Source organism: Coregonus lavaretus (assembly GCF_964263955.1).
Source record: "Coregonus lavaretus genome assembly, chromosome: 3".
Taxonomy (NCBI): Eukaryota; Metazoa; Chordata; class Actinopteri; order Salmoniformes; family Salmonidae; genus Coregonus; species Coregonus lavaretus.
Window position 1 is genome coordinate 14,929,812 of NC_139990.1, and position 23,279 is coordinate 14,953,090.

General features: G+C 42.4%; 2 protein-coding genes and 1 pseudogene across 3 annotated transcripts; all 3 read left to right on the forward strand.

Moving 5' to 3' along the window:
* Positions 1-8,113, forward strand: LOC311121378 (serine/threonine-protein kinase pdik1l-like). The gene is made up of 3 exons (XM_084157955.1): positions 1-147; positions 2,301-2,596; positions 6,304-8,113. The coding sequence occupies exons 2-3, from the start codon at positions 2,312-2,314 to the stop codon at positions 7,042-7,044; spliced, it is 1,026 nt and encodes a 341-aa protein (XP_084014081.1). The 5' UTR covers positions 1-147; positions 2,301-2,311; the 3' UTR covers positions 7,045-8,113.
* A 3,608-nt stretch (positions 8,114-11,721) lies between these two features.
* On the forward strand, positions 11,722-14,112 carry LOC311114124 (replication protein A 32 kDa subunit-like; annotated as a pseudogene). The gene is made up of 7 exons: positions 11,722-11,796; positions 11,976-12,074; positions 12,260-12,373; positions 13,023-13,097; positions 13,174-13,348; positions 13,813-13,913; positions 14,031-14,112. The product of its transcript is annotated as a replication protein A 32 kDa subunit-like (transcript).
* A 676-nt stretch (positions 14,113-14,788) lies between these two features.
* LOC311114674 (nuclear inhibitor of protein phosphatase 1-like) lies at positions 14,789-21,288 on the forward strand. The gene is made up of 7 exons (XM_084157221.1): positions 14,789-14,850; positions 15,360-15,420; positions 15,907-16,060; positions 16,305-16,525; positions 16,672-16,816; positions 16,982-17,046; positions 19,965-21,288. The coding sequence occupies exons 1-7, from the start codon at positions 14,801-14,803 to the stop codon at positions 20,334-20,336; spliced, it is 1,068 nt and encodes a 355-aa protein (XP_084013347.1). The 5' UTR covers positions 14,789-14,800; the 3' UTR covers positions 20,337-21,288.
* The last annotated feature ends 1,991 nt before the right edge of the window (positions 21,289-23,279 follow it).

Consider the following 23,279-nt stretch of genomic DNA (forward strand, 5'->3'; position numbering starts at 1 on the left):
GGAGCGAGCGAGCGCGCGCTGTTGACGGGGTACTTGAGCTGCAGGTCTGGGATCTCTCAGCACGGACCTTGTCTGTCTGCGCGAGAACGTGTGTAGCTGCGGGAGAAAGTCAACAACAAATGAATCGTTGAGGGAAGACGAAAACAGGTAAATGTATAGCTTGCTAGATATATAGCTAGCTACTCTGTTTCCTTTCCTCGTCTTCAGAAGAAGCCAGCTCTTTTGTCTGCCCGTGCGACATGGTGCTTGGTCGTGTGCGCAGGTGTGTGGGACTGTTACGCGTTAGTTAGCCGAATGTGCTAGCTAATTTTAGCTCCGCACAAGCAGGGCAATGAAGGTGTCCACGATTTGAACAAGCTACCCCCCCCCCCCCGGGTACACGTTTTGGTTTTTGCCCTATCACTACACAACTGATTCAAAATAACCAACTCATCACAAAGCTTTGATTTATTTAATGTATGTTAGGGCAAAAAAAACGAAATCTGCACCTAGGGGGGTGGGGGACATAGGACCGAGTTTGGGGAAACCCTGACATAAGGTACTGAGCTAGCTAGCTAACTTCTCTATATTCCCATGTGGTAACATAGATAACAAGATACCATTTATATAGCTAGCTAGTTATGATTCTAACAAACGATTCATGTGTTTTTAGCCAGCATTTTCTAAAAACAGTTTCGCTTCCGTGTTAGCTAGCAAGCTAATTCCCCTAGAGTTTAGCTGATTAAACGTAACTTACTATTTGATATATTTGTATTTATTGTTACATATTTGGCCAGTAGGCTGACATGGCATAGCTAACGTCAACTTTCCCCTCATTCTGTAGCTGTCAGCCATGCGTTAGTGCGCACGTAGCAGGTCAGATCTGAGGGGGCAATGTTGATTTGTTTACATTTCGCATGCTTTGGCCTCTGAGGTTTTCACATTTGCTCTCTTGCGGGTAGTCCAATATGTAACCTTTAGGAGCCTACCATTACTCCTTAAGGTCCAAGGACTTTATATGATATCGTCAGAGGTAGACTGGCTCAGGCAGCCAAAAACATAATCTAAACGTGAATTGATTCCTAAATTGCGATACGATTCTACACTTAACAAAAGTATAAAGGCAACATGTAAAGAGTTGGTTTCATGAGCTGAAATAAAAGATCACAGAAATTTTCCATATACACGAAAAGTGTATTTCTCTCAAATGTTGTGCACAAATTTGTTTACATCCCTGTTAGTGAGCTTTTCTCCTTTGCCAAGATAATCCATCCACCTGACAGGTGTGGCATATCAAGAAGTGGATTAAATGGCATGATAATTACACAGGTGCACCTTGTGCTGGGGAAAATAAAAGGCCACTCTAAAATGTGCAGTTTTGTCACACAACACAATGCCGCAGATGTCTCAAGTTTTGAGGGAGTGTGCAATTGGCATGCTGACTGCAGGAATGTCCACCAGAGCTGTTAAAGAGAGTTTAATGTTAATTTCTCTACCATAAGCTGCCTCCAACGTCGTTTTGGAGAATTTGGCAGTACGCCCCAACTGGCCTCACAACCGCAGACCACGTGTAACCACGCCAGCCCAGGACCTTTACATCCAACAGTATTTTTCAGTGATCATACGTTTCTCGCGGTCTCCTTTCTTTACATACAGGTGTTCGGAGCATGCTAGGTAGCTAATTGGCACAGGTGGTCCCTCTGTCTTCTGTAAACGCGCTGTATGGTGATATGGCCGTGTGGGAACCCTAACCCTATAAAGGAGTGTATCAATGAAAATGCTTTTTAAAATGTTTTTTAATGATTTGGAAGATAAGGTCTTTATGCTTCCAAAACCACACCGCAAGTGACTCATGTTAATGTTCAGGCCGAGTGTTGGTGCTCTTAACAAAACTCCACAGTACAGAAGACGCCTTCCTTCGATGACTCTTATGTGTAATGTAATGGAACTGAGAGTCATGATCAAGGGCTATCTTGCGGGTAGCCAACCAACACATCATTTTACTTGCTAAAACTTACACTAATGTTATTTGTGTCATGCATCTGACAGTGTGTCACTTAGCTAGCTAGTTTGTTTTCCTGAGATAATTTAGCAGATTACTTCTAGACTAGGCCTATAGCTATGGGTAAGGAGCAGGGGGCTGTCATGTCAACTCACAGATATGCTTTTCTTAATTTAGAATGACAGATTAACCCACTGTGTCCAGTAGCTGAGGGTCATCAGGGTTACATTCTCAGTCTGTGCTGCTGACCTCACCTAGCTCTCAACAACAATCAGTGGTACCCCATTAACACCCCCCCCCCCCCCCCCCCCCCCCACAGTGAGGAAGAGGATGGTGAGCAGCCAGCCGAAATACGAGCTGATCCAGGAGGTGGGGCGTGGCAGCTACGGCTTGGTTTACGAGGCGGTGGTGAAACGCACCGGGGCCCGGATGGCCGTGAAGAAGATCCGCTGCCACAGCCCGGAGAATGTAGAGCTAGCCCTCAGGGAATTCTGGGCCCTGAGCAGTATCCAGAGCCAGCACCCCAACGTCATCCACCTGGAGGAGTGTGTCCTGCAGAGAGATGACCTGGCTCAGAGGATGAGCCACGGGTCCAGCTCCCCACTATACCTAGAGGTAATACACTTTATATGGATAAATAACAGGCTAGCTGTAGTAAAATGCAGATGGACCTGTCCAGATGATGAACCACGGATCCAGCTCCCTGCTATACCTAGATGTAATGATAATAGACTTAAAACAGAATGTACAGAAACCACGTTTTACACATGAAGCACAGGGATTCACAATGAGTACAAACAATAGATGACTAAATAAATAATTAAATGTAATAAATTAGAACCTAAGTAAAAGCAATGCATGAAATGCACAGAAAGGGGATGAGGCAAAAACAACCGGGGGAGATGGGAGGGCTCACTGGGGGTCAGGTTGAGGTTTCCCCTTTGTCAATGTGTAAGGTGACGGGGTTGCTCATATGAAAGGACTCCGCTAGCGTATAGGAGAGGGTTATATAGGATGTTTTCAAATAGGCTCCAGGTGGGAGGTACTAGTGGGTAGGCTTGGCGGTATACAGTATACCGGGGTATTTGGAAATAGCCACGGTATGTCTTTTTTTTTTATACTGTCAATACCTCAAACTATTTTGAAGTTTTTTAAATACATTTGAATATTTGTTGGTACTTTTTAAGTAAATACCTGCATCAACTTGTGCAATACGTTAGGAGATAAAGAAGATCACGTTCTTCATTTCACCTGTCACATAATTTTCCATTATGAAGCTTACCGGTAGTCCCCAGTCATGTGGTGTTTGTTTCCAAGCACACAACGACGAGAAACCGGAGCCTTGTGAGTCACTCACTGTTGTGCAGCACACGCCAGGTGATCTAGTTACAGTATGGAATTCACAACTAAATGTTTGCCAGCTAGATATCTTAACTATTAAGTTAATTGTCTGCAGTTGTGCATTTGGTTTGCTAATTTAGTTGCTAGTTAGCTAAGTGGTTAGCTTATTCCAAAATCAAGCTTTGCTTGGTAACAGCAGGGAATCCCCTCCTGGAACAAGAGCCTTGCTGTCTAATATTTGTTTTGTGTGTGCAGCAAGCTGAGTAGAATTTTTGAGTTACTTGTATAACTTTATGAACTGGGATGTCTGTCCTGTTCGCAATGTGTTTGTTAGCATTTAGTTAGCCTACTCTATAGGAGTTTACATGTTCTTAGCCTTTGTAATCCGCCCCCAAAGATTAGTAATGCCAAGTAGGGTTTGAAAATAGTTCCCCATGTGTTCAGTGCAGGTATTACTGGATATCCCAGTATGGCACAATGTCAGTATGAGAATCTGGATACTGCCCAAGCCTACTAGTGGGTTTAGGTGAAGGGTTGTAAGGATAGGCCTAGTTTTTGAAAATCAAACATGTTTTCAATTATCTGTAGACTACTTAACTTATCATCAGATACTTATGAGTAAGGTTAGGCCCTAGTACTAAGGCCCCAGTTCAAACCCATTGTAGGCTTAATCATATGGAAGAGTACAAATTCAGACCAGAGGAATCACATCTTGAGCTTATCTGTTGAAAGACCACAGCCACAGAAGAACCTCACAAACGGATCTGTGCTGGCAGGGCGGAACTTAACATTCAACCTCAAGGTTCTGTCTTGTAGATACTGAGAAGCATCTTGGCAGCCGAGGAGGAAGTGGTGAGAGCAGAGGGGAAGGAATCTGACTCTATGTTGACGGGTAGAATGTTAGTGGAGAAGTTTCTTTTTGAAGTCCTAAACTCAATTCACCAATGGGAAATTATAGAAGTGATAGAAAACACAACACCAGGATAGCCTAAATACATTTACCGTAATATCATACGTTTACAATAACATAACTTAATGTAACAAACATACCATAACAAGTTAATTATGTAGGACAAGACAGGACAGATGCACACACTCAGTGGATCCCAATGTAGGCTATAGGATGATGTATTGGACATTGAGCACAGTCACGCTAGTTGATAAAGGGAGTGTTGGCTTGTTTTCCCTTTTTGGTTGTTCTACATATTGTTGCCAGCACATTGTTGCCAGCCACACAAGTGGCTGAGTACATTGATGTACCGACGGACACAGAGATGCCAGAAATGGCTAGTCCAGGGTTTGCTAGTAATTCAAGGTATTCGCTAGTGTTGCTTCCAGTGTTTTGGCCTCTCATTCAGCCTGTTTGATGCCTCTACAGAGTGTTTATACTGTGACTCTAGTTAGTTCAGAAGACTCCTCTTTATTTCTATCCTCTGTGTGTGTCGAGTTATGCCAGGGTGTTTAGCTTGTCTGTGGTGTGTTCAACACTGGTTTTTAAGGGGGCATCTCATGTCCTCATTGAGCACTGTGGTTTAAAGGGACTCCTCTCTTCAGTCAACCTGTAGTCTGTCACCACCAACATGTCCCTCCCTGTTCCTCCCCCTTGGCTCACTGAGGGTTTAAAGGGCCTGGCAACAACTGATTGTAGCCTCTCAGCAGCACGTGGGCCATTGTCACACACACACTCGCATACATTGTCCGACCGCTCTACGAGCTTGTTAAACACTGCAGCATGTTGGGCTTGGCCACTTTCCCAGAATCCTTTGTTCCGACTGAGTCTTCTTTTCTGTAATGTTCAGCTGCTGCTTATAGAGGGAAAATATTTGATAATAGGACAGGATTACGGCGTGTGTGGGGGGAGGAAACACCATGATAATAGACCCCTGAGGCCATGGACCGTATTATCTGACTGTGGCAATGCTGATGAATTATTTGCATCTATTAGGTTACAGGTGGCTCGGCTCACTGACCCATTTTGTGTACAGACTGGTTTTCCCTGGCCGGAGTGTCAATGTGTTGTTTTGTACCATAAAGATTGTCAGGCATTTGATTTGTCTGTAATTTAAAACCGAAGTAGTTGTGCTGCTGACGTGTGCATGTCAAACCTGCAGCACATTTTCTATGGGAGGGGATAGGTTTTCAATCTGGTCAGCTGTCAATAGGAGTGTGTGTGCTCGATTAACCCAGTTCCTCCAGCAGAAGCCTTTTAAGATCAGCGTCATCACAACGAGCTTTGATTTTTTTAAAAATTTACGCAAGGAGCCAGCGAGACAGAAAAACTGACAACACACACACGCCCCTCCATTTGACAGATCACAGAGGAGGATGGCAGTCATGCTGTGAATTCAAAGCCAAGGGCACGAAACAAGGCAGTTTTGCTTGTTTGTTGAAAATGATCCCCCCCTTCTCAAGGAATTGAATATAATGATAAGTATTTTTCTTCTCCCATCTTGGCTTATCAATAATCAGCACTGCCACTGTGTTTAGTTTACATAATCAATTTCCCTGTTTTCATGTAATGTTAAATCTGTCAGTTAGGTAGCGCTGATAGAAATAGCATTTTGTTGCGCTTTCTTTGTAATTTGCCTCCAGTTAGCGTTTTCTCTGAAACGTGATGGGAATTGACACAGAGACCCTGTCGGCTTGCTCCCAGCAGCCTTTTTGAATTATTTATTTTTGATCTGTTCAGCATTAATCTTATTGGTGGCATTTTCTGAAGCAAGCCAAGTGTTCCAGAATACAGAGCAATGGTCTCTTCTCTCATGCTCTAATGTGGTGCCAATGGCTCAGTCACAGAGTCATTGGTTAGAGCATGGTGCTGGCAACCCCATGGTTGTGGGTGAACTTCCTGCATGGACCACATATACTGAATGCCTGTATATACACTGTCTGTTTTGGATTGTGTCTGGCTGTCTGCTAAATTACTATATGATGTACTATTACTACTAATGGCCTTTCTGTTGTCTCTGTTTTATCTCCAGCTGGTAGAGACATCTCTGAAGGGAGAGATAACCTTTGACCCGTGCTGTGCCTACTACCTGTGGTTCGTCATGGACTTCTGTGACGGGGGAGACATGAACGCTTACCTGCTGTCCCGTAAACCCAGCCGCAAGACCAACACCAGCTTCATGCTGCAGTTAGGAAGCGCCCTGGCCTTCCTCCACCGAAACCAGATCATCCACCGAGACCTGAAGCCTGACAACATCCTCATCTCCCAGGGAAGGACCTTGGCGGGAACCCCCGAGCCCACCCTGAAGGTGGCAGACTTCGGACTGTCAAAGGTCTGCTCCACGTCAGGCCTCAACCCTGAGGAACCAGCCTCCGTCAACAAGTGTTTCCTCTCCACAGCGTGCGGCACGGACTTCTACATGGCTCCAGAGGCGTGGGAGGGCCACTACACGGCTAAAGCAGACATCTTTGCCCTGGGCATCATAATCTGGGCCATGGTGGAGCGGATCACGTTCGTTGACGTGGAGACCCAGAAGGAGCTCCTGGGGAGCTACGTGCAGCAGGGGGAGGAGATTGTGCCCCTGGGGGAGGCGCTCCTGGAGAACCCCAGGATGGAGCTGCTGATCCCGGCCAGGATGAAGAGCATGAACGCCGGCATGAAACAGCTGATCAGGGAGATGCTGTCGTTCAACCCTCAGGAGAGGCCTGATGCCTTTGAACTGGAGCTCCGACTGGTCAGGATCGCCTGCAGAGAGCTTGACTGGGACACGTGATAATGGGGGTGGATAGGAGGAGAATGGACCATGGGACTTGTAGTTACAACGTCCAGCACATGTATCTAGTCCTAATTCACCACTGTTAGCTCTGGTGGCGAAGGCCACACAATGGGAGTTTGTTTTTATTTTCAAGGGAACAATTTAAAGGTTGCAAAGATTTTGGCTTTGCGGTTGGATATTGGTTCAGATGTAGGACTACTGGTAAACCTAGCTCATAGCCAGTCTGTAAAAATGTTTGTTTTGAATGTTAACATAGCAAGGCTGTCCATAAGCACATTCAGCTGTTGGTCTCTCAGAAGGAGAGGTGTTGCTAGCTACCCCAGTGGTTTAGGCGAACCTGTTAAAGTTGACTCTCTCTTTAGTTGTTTGCCTACAAATTCCACCCCAGTCTCGGTGCTAATAATCATACTTCGGATGCAATTTATGATACAGGGAGACTGCATCCTGTGTAGATATGGATGCAATTAAATTCCAATTTATACATGCCTCAGTGATCGTAAACTGTGCACAGCTGGTTTTACCAGTATTCTGTGATTCTGTGACCACACCCTGCTCCTCCCCATCAACAGCCACACACACACACACGCACAGGCACGCACACTTCCCACTGCTCAGGTAAAAAACGAAAATATACTATTGGTTGGGATTTGAAGACAAATGGCTGTTTGAAGAGAGAGCAGCACGACATTTCACAGAGGCCTGTGTATTCTGAGCTGGCCCTGAGCCAACTATGGGAATCAGGCTAGTGGGAGCAGACAAGGTCTTGGTATGCCAGCCCAGTGCAGAACTAACATAACCCCCAGCCCAGTGCAGACAAAACCTTACATAACCCCAGTCAGCCAGTTTCATAATAGGCCAGGAATGTGTCATGATTGGCCCATAATTAAAATAATTTGAGTGTTTGAAATGTAATTAACTTGAGTCACCATAAGTTAAAGTCCAGAGACAACAAGCTGCTTATTCTAAACACATAAAGGAATGTGTTGTTGCCCCAAACTAACATCAATGTATTTAACTGAAGAGCCAGTGTTCTGCTTGTAATATTAAAATATAGTGCTTGAATTTAGACTGAAGGCCAGTTTAGTTCCGAATGAAACCTGTGTGAACGGAATGGTTAGACTTCACTGGCAATCACTTGACGACAAATGCACTTTTATTTTGTTATTTTCCTTTTTCATAACTTACCCTGCTATTATCTATCACCTTGAGAAACAGTGTTTACTAAGGGCCTGGGAGGACATATTGTCAAACAGCAAATAAGAAGTCTAATTATGCATGCAATGCCACTCACACACCGGTGTATTGTCAGCACACAGAAAGTTTACTTATGCATGCAATGCCATGCCTCTCCCCTTCAGCGAGAGAGAAGAGACACAAGCAGCACAGCACACACAATTGTCACTGAGCCCAGAGGATCTATAATACACAAAATACCATTTTGTGTTTAACCTGATCTCCTCTCGCTGTCAGTTTTCTCCTCGGTTTCCACAGAACACAGATACACACCTCCATTTCCCCTGGGTGCAGCTGGATCGTACTGGTAATCCTTTTCTCCACGCTTCCTTCCGACAGACTCATACTAAGCCTATTAGGTTTGGTGTAGGTGAGGTTTGGTGTAGGTGTCAGAGGTAAAGGAAGGCGCTCTCTCTGGACCCCGGCCTATCGCCTTGCAGGTCATAATTTGTGCGCTTCTAACGGTTGTCAGCAAATGTTAATCTGAAAAAATTTAGTTTCAGTGTCATTCAAACAGTGGCATACGTTTTACATTGTTATTTCGTACGAGCTGGCTGTCGCCAACATTAACCTGCATTACTGCCTTTTTAAATGTCTTCCATCGCCAAAATACCCTTGTCTTTCATGAGATTAACATACTTTATGCCTTATTTTAATATCTCCACACACTAGCACCTAGCACTATATTGTGTGATTTGTGGCGGAAATCAGCAGTTGCTATATTGAACAAAAATATAAATGCAACCATTTCAATGATTTTACTGAGTTACAGTTCATAAAAGGAAATCCAGCCAATTGAAAGACATTGATTAGGCCCTAATCTATGGATTTCACATGACTAGGCAGGGGTGCAGCCATACCACCTTGGGAGCCAGGCCCAGCCAATCAGAATGAGTTTTTCCCCACAAAAGGGCATTATTACAGACCGAAATCTGCCTCAGTTTCATCAGCTGGTGGCTGGTCTCAGATGATCCCGCAGGTGAAGAAGCCGGATGTGGAGGTACTGGGCTGGCATGGTTACACGTGGTCTACGGTTGTGAGGCTGGTTGGATGTACTGCCAAATTCTCTAAAACAACGTTGAAGGCAGCTTATGGTAGGGAAATGAACATTCAATTCTCTGGCAACAGCTCTGGTGGACATTCCTGCAGGCAAGCTAATTGCGCACTCCCTCAAAATTTAGACAACTGTGGCATTGTGTTGTGACAAAACTGCACATTTTAGAGTGGCCTTTTATTGTCCCCAGCACAAGGTGCACCTGTGTAATGATCATGCTGTTTAATCAGCTTCTTGAAATGCCACACTTGTCAGGTGGATGGATTATTTTGGCAAAGGATAAATGCTCACTAACAGGGATGTAAACTAATTTGTGCCCAACATTTTAGAGGAATAAGCTTTTTGTGCATATGGAACATTTTCAGGGATATTTTATTTCTGTTCATGAAACTTGGGACCAACACTTGTTGTACATGTTGCATTTTATATTTTTGTTCAGTATACATCCATTTTCGGACTTATAAATTAATGATATGTACCCATTGATTTATGAATATACACTGTGTACAAAACATTAGGGACACCTTCCTAATATTGAGTTGCATCCCCTTTTGCCCTCAGATCAGCCTCAATTCGTTGGGGCATGGACTATACAAGGTGTTCGAAAGCGTACCACAGGGATGCTGGCCCATGTTGACTCCGCAATGGTTCCCACAGTTGTGCAAAGTTGGCTGGATATCCTTTTGGGTGGTAGACCATACTTGAAACACACAGGAAAATGTTGAGTGTGAAAAACCCAGCAGCATTGCAGTTCTTGACACTCAAACCGGTGCGCCTGGCACATACAACCATACCCCGTTCAAAGGCACTTTAATATTTTGTCTTGCCCATTGACCCTCTGAGTGGCACACATACACCAGTGGAGACTGCTGAGGGGAGGACTGCTCATAATAATGTCTGGAAAGGAGCGAATGGAATGGCATCAAACACATGGAACCCAAGTGTTTGATGTGTTTGATACCATTCCACCTATTCCACTCCAGCCATTACCACGAGCCACCAACCTCCTGTGACATACACAATCCATGTCTCAATTGTCCCAAGGCTTAAAAATCCTTTAACCTGCCTCCTCCCCTTCATCTACACGGATTTGAAGTGGATTTAACAAGTGACATCAATAAGTGATCATAGCTTTCACTTGGTCAGGCTATGTTATGAAAAGAGCACGTGTTCCTAATGTTTTGTACGCTCCGCGTATATACTGTATGTGAGCTACTACAGAGGCTAAAGGAGGAGTTTATGGACATGTGTCTGGATTATTACACTCGGTTTTTAAGGGCCTTGACATTGTTTGAGTTGTATATTTGCTGTGATGGGTTGATCTTTACTTCAGCTTCCATTATCTTCTGTCATTGATACAGAAGCGTTATTTAAGTTGAATACTGTGTTGGTGTGCTGGTGGTGATAATTATGTCTTCATTGGTCGAACGTTCGTTGATCATTGGTGTGTGTGTAATGATTGTGTACACACACACAACTGGGGTCAACTTCTCAAAAACGTCTTTGCTGCTTCTGATTTAACTTAATATGGAGATAAACAGAGCTCGTTGTCTGAAATATAATCCTACCAGACTCATCAGATGTGTCACCTTTGGTGAAATCTGCATCCAAAATGGCACCCTATTGCCTGGTCAAAAGAAGTGCTATATATGGTGCCATTGGGAACACAAAAATCATAAGTGCCCTATTCAGAACCATTACAACGAGAAACCTCATCAGTTGAAGATAAACACCAAGCATCACCAGTGTACATTATAACCAGGTGTATGGGGGGATCAAACTTTTCTATGAACAATATTTCCTTTGTATGTTGTTGTAAAATATTTTGTAGAGATTAATTGAAATGTATCAAAATAAATGCTGTAATAAATGTAATTCATTGTTGAATTGATGGCGTTATAATTAAAATGTTTAAAAAAAAACATGGATTAATTATTTTCTATTGTTGTACGTAACAAAGTACTGTTAGATTTCATATCATAGTGAATGTTTTAGTGAGAATTAACTTGCCTGCAAGTTTTCAATTTATTTAGCTGCTGATTGAGTGGTAGATGCCCTTTGTTGATTGGAGAGATTATATGGTTGCTACACTTCAGCCTCTGATTGGATAATTGACTAACATTTTGCTAGTGAGTTGAAATGTGGTAATCTGTCAAGAGTAACACCTTTCAGTCTCATGGGATAGTTCTAGTGATCAAAACTAACTAAAATCCCTCTTCCAACAACACGTGGGGTCAAGGTGAGTTTTGAAGAGACCTGCAACTAAGATGTCACACAAATGAATTTAACTAGCATTTAAAAGTTTGAATCACTCATTGTCACTGCTTTCAGTAGATGTGTTGTGCAGTTCAGTGTGTTTTTCCAAAGGATACAACAGGGGCTCAGATATGGGAAGTGGATTCAGGTGCAATCAGTACCCAGGTGGATTCACCACCTCACAGTCAGGACAGAAGACAACCAAGGTGTTTCTTTTAACCCTGATGCCGTCATAACATAACCCATAACTGCTCAATGACAATGTTGTCTTGGAATGCATTGAACTAGCATTCTTATATTATAAAATAGATATGCTTCAGTGGACCAAAATGTGACTTAATGTTCTGATGTAAATGTGATGCTTCTTATTGCCCTGCTGTGACAGAGGTCAGTCCTCCAGATGATGCCGTGCACTGTGTCCCAACTGCTGTCTGCCATGGTTGCCAGGGAAGTCTTCAGCGTTGGTGACATCGAGGTCAACCAGGTGTGTGTTTCTGTTCCACCAGGTGAGGGTCCCTGTTGGTAGAGAAAGCTAGAGCCTGTTCTCAGTAGGTCCTGTCTCATGTTTATCCACCTTTTTCACCAAAAACCCTGGTCACAGAAAAAACGTTTTGGCATTGATTGAACATCCACACACACACCTGTTTTGCATTTGATTTCTGGATGAAGGTATCTGTGGTGGGTATCGTCAGGAGAACGGTTCCCTCTGTAAGCAATGTCTTGTACTCCGTGGACGACATGACTGGACCACCATTGGACGTGAAGCTCTGGGTGGAGACTGCGGTAAGTGGATAATCAGTGGTGGAAAAAGTACCCAATTTGTCATACTTGAGTAAAAGTAAAGATGCCTTTAATATAAAATGACTGAAATGAAAGTCACCCAGTAAAATACTACTTGAGTAAAAGTCTAAAAGTATTTGGTTTTAAATATACTTTATCAAAAGTAAATGTATAAATCATTTAAAATTCCTTTATATTAGGCAAACTAGACGGCACAATTTGTTTATTTTTATTTACGGATAGTTAGGGGCACATTTCAACACTCAGATGTAATTTACATACAAATAATTTGTGTTTAGTGAGTCCGCTAGATCAGAGGCAGTAGAGATGACCAGGGATGTTCTCTTGATAAGTGCGTGAATTGCGTGTCAGGGAAAATGTATGGAGTAAAAAGTACAATATTTTCTTTAGGAATTGAGTGAAGTAAAAGTTGTCAAAAATATCAATAGTAAAGTACAGATACCCCCAAAACTACTTAAGTAGTACTTTCAAGTATTTTTGTTTACACCACTGTGGATAATTTATAGGTCTTCGTCCAGAAATGTCTCAAATGTGAAAACTAGGTCGGGAAAAATAGGGCATCGCCAAGTTCATTATTTTCTAATACTTCATATAGCAGATAAATATATATTACTGAATATTTGCCTTACAGGATCCTGGTGTGGACAGTACTTTTGTTTCCCCAGGGACTTATGTCAAAGTCTCTGGAAGTCTGCGCATCATTCAGGTAAATGTATTCCATTTAGTACTTTGTCTAGTATTTCTCTGCACATTTTTGTACCCCTTCACGTACCTCCTGACAGGGCCAAAGATCATTGGTGGCTTTCAACCTCTGTTGCCTTGAGGACCTGAATGAGATCACCTCTCACATGCTGGAGGTAGTGCAGGCCCACATGCAGCACAACAGGAACCTGTGTGGTGGTGGAAATGCTGGAGACAGATGCATCAAACTACGGGCTGAGTGCCTGTCAGAGCCAGGTCAGTTTTCTAGCCCTGCAGCACAAACAAAGCCTATACCCTAGCTTCTAATGCCTGATTCAGACAATAGGGCTGAACCGTACTATGCTGGTTCAGATATTTTCTTTTCACATTGTCCTTTCCAGCACAGTTCCAGCAACTAGGGTGAATGTGAAACCAGTACAGCTAAGCTTGGCTTGGTTTGGCAAAGTAGTGTGAAAAGTGTCTTGGGACAGGGGGTAGGGGTTGTTTCTGGATAAGGTCTCAGTTTACAGTTTTGAAACCAATGCGACAATGGATTTGTCTGTGTAATAATAACTATTAGGCCTATAGACTAAGGCTGCATTTACACAGGCAGCCCAATTCTGATCTTTTTTCAATAATTGGTATTTTGACCAATCAGCTCAGCTCTGAAAAATATCTGATGTGAAAAGATATCATGTGATTGGTCAAAAGACCAATTGCTTTATTTCTCCTCCTGTAAGGTGTTGAACCTGATCAGGAGTTGCTCAGACTCAAAGCCCAGGGGCATCAGTCTAGAGGAGCTACACATTTAGCTGGGGTACCTCAGCATGACTGCCATCAGGTAACAGATGCTATTTTTTTCACTTGGGTGTGTTCAGTGGGGAGAAAATGTTTTTAAATCATAGTGAAAAGAGAAGATCTGGTCTAATGCTTCCTCTTCCCCTTTTACTCCATGCAGCCAGTCCTTGGAATTTCTAATCAGTGAAGGCCACATCTTCTCCACCATCGACGACAAACATTTCAGGTCCACTATTGGCTAGCCCTCAAACTCAACTCTGGACCTTGAAGCCAGTTCCACTGCATGTTTTCATTGTTCCCTTCCAATCAGGGACTGATTTAGACCTGGGGCACCAGCTGTGTGTGCAATTCATTATCAGGTAGAACAGAAAACCAGCAGGCTCCGGACCTCGTAGGGTAAGAGTTGAGTTACCCCTGGGCTAGAGAATGTATTTTGTTGTTTCAGGTCAACTTACATCAATGGCTATAGGAATTTGATTTAATAAAAATGGACAGAACATTTTGGTTTATCAACATGCATGATTTGTTATTTATATTATTTACATTCAAATATGGTGATTCTGTGGCCTAATTTGTTTTATGTTTGCGGTCCTCAATGGTATGTGACAGCTGATGTACAGTGTAAAATGTTGATTGGATAAATGATTGCTTGGTGAAATGTCATTATGCAATGAAAATGTGTCTTGATTTGCAAAACAAACAAAAGATGTTGACGCAAACTTCCACAATCGTGGGAAACTTGTTATAAACCTAACCAAAACAATTTTATCTCCAACGTATATAGCATAGACATTGAAACCAGGGGAATTAATGTCGGTTTACTAACTTTCATAATATTATTTCATCATAATAAACTACGATTCCCAGCTTTCTACAGACTTCCCTGTAGTCCTCACTTTCCCAGCATTCACTACTAGTACACGGTGTAAGATGGCAGCAAACCCAAGCACAAACACACCTCTTTTTGACTGCCCGTCATGGTAAGACCTGCGACGATGTCTAATGCATAATTTTGACTGTCAAAAATCAAAAGCATGCAGTAGAGTGTTGTAAGGTCCATGTCGGTGAAGGAAATTAGATTGTCTCATCGAAATAGGATGTAGTTTGCGTGCTAGAAACATGAGCTAACTAGCTATCTGGGTAACTTAGCTATGATATTGGAGTGCTCAGTCAGTCGTATGCTAGCTGTTTGATGAACATTCTACTAACGAGCTTGTCAGTGAAATCCAGCAGCAAGGTTTGATAAAGCTGTATGGCGTTCCACAATGCTTACTGTTATGCAGCATTTGCCAGCATATTCCTTTCCCAAGACAAGACTGACAGTATTGCTTGTGCAGTTTACACAAGCAAAACATTTGAAGAAATGGCATTGCAAATCCGTAGTTTTGTTCAACTAGTTTTTCAGCAAGGCAGTGAAACCGCAGTCATTTGAATAAAAGCATAATTACGACATGCAATTGACATTAACTTTATGTGTGTGTTTTGTCAGGGCAGGGAAACCTCCCCCTGGACTTCATCTAGATGTGGTGAAGGGAGACAAGCTAGTAGAGGTAAGTATACTAGCCTAGTCTTAACCCTGACCCCAACTTCAACCTTTTTGACAATAACAGCTTCTGGTGCTGGACAAAAATAACCACAGAAGCAAGAGCAATGCCTGTGTGCAGAATACGTGGCTTGTATCAACTAGCCTACTGTTCATTTAAATATGATAACACTTGAAGTCCGTTATAAGGTGTAGAGCCTATATTATATAGTTGCTGCACATGCCACTGTGTTGGAATGGAAGAACGTCTCTGTACCTAGTGACCCCCTTGGATTCCAAGGCTGTTAAATACCTACACGTAATTTAACCCTAAATTGATCTTGAGCAAGGCACTTAACCCTAATTTGCTGACCCTGTAAAACAACACATTTCACAGCACCTATCCGGTGTATGTGACAACTTTTTATATAGAGAACCATAGCAATACCAGTCCATGACCTATGATAGGCAAATCTCTTGACATTTCATCCTGGCTTTTTTTTTCATTTGGTAGAAGCTAATCATTGATGAAAAGAAATACTACCTGTTTGGGCGGAACCCAGACTTGTGTGACTTCACGATAGACCACCAGTCGTGTTCTCGTATCCACTCAGCCCTGGTCTACCACAGACACCTCAAGAGGGTTTTCCTGCTCGACCTCAACAGCAGTGAGTATCTAGTACTGCTTAGTATCCTGCAGTGTTCCTTGGTTGTCTGACAGTCAGTTGTCAAGTGTTAGTTTCAGTGTAAATGTTCCTTCAAGAAAGAGAACCATAGCTTGCTGGCCCCAGGTACAAAAAGGTTTGGGTCATGCCACGTCATTGTAGATGCCAAATACAAGATATGTAAACTTCAACTTCAAGTATGAAGTTACATTTCGAAAGGACAATCCATGTTACTCTGTCCCCCTAGCTCATGGTACGTTCCTGGGTCGTATCCGCCTGGAGCCCCACAAGCCCCAGCAGGTGCCCATCGACTCCACCATGTCGTTCGGGGCGTCCACACGGGTCTACACCCTGAGAGAGAAGCCGCAGACCCAGACCAGCACCATACCTGGGGCGGAGGTGAAGGCCGGGGAGGACGAGGAGCTCAAAGGACTGCTCGGTCTACCTGAGGAGGAGACTGAGCTGGAGGTGTGTGTGTGTGTGGGGCAGGGGAGTGCTTGACTTCTGGTGAGATATATTTATGTTTTGTTCAAGCAGCTTATGTAGAATTTCTTTGTTTCTCAATCTGTTTGATGAACCTGACCGCATCCATTCTCTTGTTTCACCTGTTCCAGAACCTGACAGAGTTCAACACGGCCCACAACAAGCGTATCTCCACCCTGACCATCGAGGATGGCAACCTGGACATCGTGAGGCCCAAGAGGAAGAGGAGGAGTAGCAGGGTCTCCTTCAGCGAGGAGGAGGAGGTCATCAACCCAGGTGTGTTAGTTAGGGTTGATGATGACACACGTGCACATACACACACGCTTGCACACAGACATGCAAGAAAACACACCCATGCACGAATGCAGATGCGCGTGCACACACATACACACACACACACACTTACAAAATGTAATCCTGTATGTTTTCTTTTTGTTACAGAGGACGTCGACCCGTCAGTAGGGCGCTTCAGGAACATGGTACAGACTGCTGTTGTCCCGATCAAGGTAAACCTTTTCAAGTCCATCGCTTACTTTATGCTGGGGATGATTCTTGAGAAAAATTGCAAAAGTTGTTGTGTGTTGACCAAGGTTATTATAGGAAACTGAAAGTATAATGAAAACAAATCATAAAAAACTATTTAGTAAACTGAAATAAAATAATTTACAAAACCGTTTGAAAAAAATGAAAACTATACTGAAAATATTAACTTTGACTCCAAAACAAACTAAAATAAAAACCATTTATGAATTGTGTTTAGTTTGAGTTTTTTTCTTAACTTTGGGCAAAAATCTAATGGGGTTTTCATGCTTTTTTGGGTGTTTTCAAGCTACTGAAGCTGGTGTGTAAATGCGGCTAGTTTTTTTATTTATTTCTGCCTCTAACTTATTCACGATTCATTCATGATTATCCGTAATCATGGTAGCATCCACATTAATGTAGAGGTGTTCAGAAACATTAAATTCTTATTTACAATAAAAGTGACTCCAAAATTACACAAGACATTATTTACCATTAATTTCTATTGGGCACAACTTAATCTGAAACACAACCGCCAGAAATAATATTTTGACAACTTTAATACACATAAGTGAATTTGTACAATTACTTATGACACCTTCAAAAGTTTTGAGAATGACACAAGTATTGGTCTTCACAAAGTTTGCTGCTTCAGTGTTTTTAGATATTTTTGTCAGATGTTACTATGGTATACTGAAGTATAATTACAAGCATTCATAAGTGTCAAAGGCTTTTATTGACAATTACATTAAGTTTATGCAAATAGTCAATATTTGCAGTGTTGACCCTTCTTTTTCAAGAACTCTACAATCCACCCTGGCATGCTGTCAATTAACTTCTGGGCCACATCCAGCCCATTCTTGCATAATCAATGCTTGGAGTTTGTCAGAATTTGTGGGTTTTTGTTTTTCCACCCACCTCTTGAGGATTGGCCACAAGTTCTCAATGGGATTAAGGTCTGGGGAGTTTCCTGGCCATGGACCCAAAATGTCGATGTTTTGTTCCCCGATCCACTTAGTTATCACTTTTGCCTTATGGCAAGGTGCTCCATCATGCTGGAAAAGGCATTGTTCGTCATCAAACTGTTCTTGGATGGTTCGGAGAAGTTGCTCTCGGAGGATGTGTTGGTACCATTCTTTATTCATGGCTGTGTTCTTAGGCAAAATTGTGAGTGAGCAACCCCACACATGAATGGTCTCAGGATGCTTCACTGTTGGCACAACACAGGACTAATGGTAGTGCTCACCTTGTCTTCTCTGGACAAGTTTTTTTCCGAATGCCCCAAACAATCGGAAAGGGGATTCATCAGAGAAAATGACTTTACCCCAGTCCTCAGCAGTCCAATCCCTGTACCTTTTGCAGAATATCAGTCTGTCCCTGATGTTTTTCCTGGAGAGAAGTAGCTTCCTCGCTGCCCTTCTTGACACCAGGCCATCCTCCAAAAGTATTCACCTCACTGTGCGTGCAGATGCACTCACACCTGCCTGCTGCCATTCCTGAGCAAGCTCTGCACTGGTGGTGCCCCGATCCCGCAGCTGAATCAACTTTAGGAGACGGTCCTGGCGCTTGCTGGACTTTCTTGGGCGCCCTGAAGCCTTCTTCACAACAATTGAACCTCTCTCCTTGAAGTTCTTGATGATCCGATAAATGGTTGATTTAGGTGCAATCTTACTAGCAGCAATATCCTTGCCTGTGAAGCACTTTTTGTGCAAAGCAATGATGACGGCAAGTGTTTCCTTGCAAGTAACCATGGTTAACAGAGGAAGAACAATGATTTCAAGCACCACCCTCCTTTTAAAGCTTCCAGTCTGTTATTCTAACTCAATCAGCATGACAGAGTGATCTCCAGCCTTGTCCTCGTCAACACTCTCACCTGTGTTAACGAGAGAATCACTGACATGATTTCAGCTGGTCTTTTTGTGGCAGGGCTGAAATGCAGTGGACATTTTTTGGGGGGATTAAGTTCATTTTCATTGCAAAGAGGGACTTTGCAATTAACAGCAATTCATCTGATCACTCTTCATAACATTCTGGAGTATATGCAAATTGCCATCATAACTGAGGCAGCAGACTTTGTGATAATATTTGTGTCATTCTCAACTTTTGACGACTGTACTGTCGCCTCATATGAAATATTTGATCTTAAATCTAATGCTGGAGTATAGAGCCAAATTAAACGTTTTTGCTTCATAGGGGAGTGTATCACTAGCTAGGTAGCTGAATTATTTTGACCATATTTTTTGCACCAGTCTCGGCGCTATTTCTTTTAAATCCAAGTTACATTGAGATTGATTTAATAATTTAAACCTAACCTTAACTATAATAATAATATGCCATTTAGCAGACGCTTTTATCCAAAGCTACTTACAGTCATGCGTGCATACATTTTTGTGTATGGGTGGTCCCAGGGATCGAACCCACTACCTTGGCGTTACAAGTGCCGTGCTCTACCAGCTGAGCTACAGAGGACCACCTTACTTATTACTGTCCCCCCAGTTGAAAGAAGTGACATCCCCAAAAACTCCCCAAAAAACTATACAACACAAATGTCTCCAAGCCTCCTTCTGTTCCTAACACTAAAACGGAATCAAAATAATATAAAAATGAAATATTTGTGTACAACTAAAACTAACCCTGAAAACTAACTGAAACTAAACTAATAGAAATAAAAACTAAATAAAAACACAACTGTAATTACCTTGGTGTTGACCAATCTCCAATCAATCAATGCTAAAAGTTGTTGTTGTGTTGACAAATTGAGCTCTATCATGTCAATCAATCACATTTTATTTATAAATCCCTTTTTAAGACATTTGTCACAGAGTACTTCAGTGCTTTACAGTTGACGCTACTATATTGCCATCTTCAATCTTCTCATTCCCCCTAAACTCTGCTACCCAATCAGAAGAGGAAGATGGAGGGTCACGCTACACTAGGTCTGGAGGACTCTGTGGCCAGACGCATGCAGAACTTCCCTTTCAGTGGAGGGCTCTATGGAGACCTCCCACCCACCAGTGGAGAGGCCGGCTCCCTCCCCGCAACGGCCCAGGGTGGAGCTACTATCCTGGGGGGCCTGCCGTTAGTCTTCCCTAATCCTGCTCCGGAGGTGGACCTCTCCCCCACCTCAGCCTCAGCACAGCCCTCCATCACCCCCAACCCTGCTGTTAACCTCGCCCCTGGACCCTACATGGCCGAGGCTCTCAACGAACCACGCAAAAAGAAATACGCCAAGGAGGCGTGGCCAGGGAAGAAGCCCACCCCTTCTCTTCTAATATAAGTCATATTCAAAATGGCACCCTATTTTCCTTAGTGCACTACTGGCCAAAGGTAATGCACTATATAGGTAATATGGTGCCATTTCAAATTTGCACATAGCACCTCCCTGGACAATGTAATGGGAGGGGTTAGAATTAGTTAGGAGAGTGGTCACGTCTCTGGACAACCAATCAATCAATACTTCCTGTACTGTACAAGCTGTGACAAAGGAATATAGGGATCCCTGATATAGGGAGAAGTTTGTAAGAATAATATATTATTTTGGTTTGGATTATGTTTTTTTTGGTCTGTCTGCTTCATATGTATATTATAACATGTTTTCTTTTTATTGCTCAACTCACTTGAACTGACAAAGTAGTGTCTGACTGACCTCCAGATTAAAATGCTATTTCAACTAATGTAACATATACACAGGCAGGCTTCTGGAAGTTTATCATAAGACTAACTGTAACACAGATTGGTGCATTTGTTTTACAGCTTTATTTATTAATTATTTTAAACAAAATGAAGCATCGCTCTGTTACAAAAAAGTATCTTATAAACTAGCTATTTACTCTCTGACTGTTTTATTCACAGTATGATTTTGCCTTTGTGGATATTTTTAGTGCCGTTGGTTTCACTGAAAACCATGTTTCTGTCAAGACAGAGGGTAACATTAACCAGACAAGGACTGCTAGATGTTTTAGTAATCCACTCAGACAAGGCTATGAACTGAGGGTACAGATTGGCTTTAAACAAACTATGAAGAAACAAAGCAGTTTTTGTGTGTGAGACAGTCGTATTTTTTTTGTTATTTTTATATGATAATTCGGCGGTTGGTTAAAATGGAACCCATTATTGTCAGATGTGTGAAATTCAGTTAAGAGAGAAAAAAAGTTTAAACAAAGTGACATGCAGGTTATTAGAATTCATATCTTTTGTTTGATATTTGTATAATAAACAGTAATACTCCATACTCCTCTCTCTTCACTGTGTGAGATGATGGTGGGAGAGGAGGATTAGTTTAGTCCCTAGAGAAATCTCCCACTGGTTCTCTGCTGTGTTGCTTTCATGTCCCTAGTTTGACCTTTTTACTTCACACGACGCCATCTACTGAGAAAGCTCCTGGGATGGCTAATTAAGTGATTTTTCTTCTAACTGAATGTGATTATCTGTTCTGGGAACACGTCAAATGTGTCAGTTACTCCCCCAAGGAGATGAGTTTGACATATGTCATCCATTTGTTTTTGTTTGAGTATTACTTGTGGGTTTGTTAAAGCAAACATTGTTTGAAAAGGAATCTGTCCTCAAAACCAATCTGAGGATTTATAGGAGTAAAATTAAGAAATTAATAGTTTTAAGAAAATAAAATAATAGTAATCCCATAGATGGCAGTGATTAGCAATCATTGCTACTTGCTTCATGATGAAGGGTGTTTAATCTTCACGATATGTATTTGATGCACATGCTGCAGACAGTGTCGAATTCTATCTACAGTGTGGCTAATTTTGAATGGTTGTACTTCCATGGTCAGTGCATTGTCCGATTCTATTGGATTCTATCAACATAATTATGTGGCTCCTTTTGAATGGTTGTGTTCTTATAGTTGTTGATCTCTTTTCCACCAGAGGGCAACATGTGGACTGTGCTCTGCTCTCTTTGTGGAATCTAGAAACAACCCAGGATGCCTACCTACCTCAATGGATCACTATCAACTCACAAATGTTCTCCATCTAGGAATGAAAATGAAACCATTATTAAGTAGACACATGCATTTAGGAATTATTGATATTGTTAGTATTCTGTATCAATGAATAGATAGTAGCAGACACAAGGTTCATAATATAATCAGTCAATGATTAATATTGTGAATAGGACTGATCATTGTTGGACAGTGATAAAGGCCAATCAAAAACTCATATCCTGTGCCTTTCCCAGATTTGAGGGCCAGTAGCAAAGCTATCAGTGTTTTGCCTTTTGGCTGGGATTATATATGTTAGTAACATCTTAATGCTTGTGATAGTCTGTTGTAAAGGAATGTAGTCAATACCATAGTCATGCTGTGCTCAATGAGGTGATCTTATTTAGAGAAACTCCGGAGTGGGTTTGGTAAGAGAATATGCAGCTACACCATGTCACCTATAGGGGTCTCTGGGGTTCTTCGCTGGCCCTGCTTTGCTGTCTGTGTTTATGTCCCAAATGGCACCCTATTCCCTATATAGCGTACTTCTTTCGACTAGAGCTCTATGGGCTGTGGTCAAAAGTAGTGCACTACATAGGGAATAGGGTGCCATTTGGGACTTTATATCTTGTCTCGCCAGTGCAGATAAACCACCAGCAACTCCTTAATCAAATTTGCATGAGTGCGCTCAGGTTGCCATGGCAATAATTATCAACGCTGCCTAATTAACTTTCTCAATTGCTTAATGAGATACGACCCTCTGAACTCTTTCGTTTTTTTCTTCTTTCTAATCCATGTTTTATTTTTTTCTTCTCTCCATCTTCTCACTCTCTCTCCTCAGTGTTAACCTGTGACCACTGAGATAATAGAAATTATACTGAAAATAAATTCTGCCTCACATGATTTAACACAGGAATGTATACGGCAGATAATTTTTTTTATTTCCTGATAGTTTCACACATGGAATGCAAAATGGACACTAAAATATACTACCTGTAATACTGGTACATTATCCATCAGTATATATTAGTATATTGAGTATGCAACTCACATGTTGTGATGTAGCGACCCTTGAAGGCTTCAGGGGCCACAGGTGACCTGCTGAGACAGCTGAGTGAAGGAGGGGTGGAGAGAGCCCGCCGGCCCTGATCACCCCAATCGCCTGTCGCACGCAGTGAAGCGGAACTCTCAAGACGTTAGGGAGATGGGGGAGACGGGGGAGACAGGGAGGGAATCACCTGGTGACACCGTCACAAAGCCTCCTACCCCTCTGCCACCTTGTCA

What these genes read in the sequence shown, in the direction of transcription:
- LOC311114674 (XM_084157221.1), top strand. Translation starts at nt 14,801, where the DNA reads ATGGCAGCAAACCCAAGCACAAACACACCTCTTTTTGACTGCCCGTCA. An exon ending in CCTGCTCGACCTCAACAGCA is followed by an intron (nt 16,061 to 16,304) that starts GTGAGTATCTAG and finishes CTGTCCCCCTAG; the next exon opens with CTCATGGTACGTTCCTGGGT. An exon ending in GGAGGAGGTCATCAACCCAG is followed by an intron (nt 16,817 to 16,981) that starts GTGTGTTAGTTA and finishes TTTTTGTTACAG; the next exon opens with AGGACGTCGACCCGTCAGTA.
- LOC311121378 (XM_084157955.1), top strand. Translation starts at nt 2,312, where the DNA reads ATGGTGAGCAGCCAGCCGAAATACGAGCTGATCCAGGAGGTGGGGCGT. An exon ending in GCTCCCCACTATACCTAGAG is followed by an intron (nt 2,597 to 6,303) that starts GTAATACACTTT and finishes TTTTATCTCCAG; the next exon opens with CTGGTAGAGACATCTCTGAA.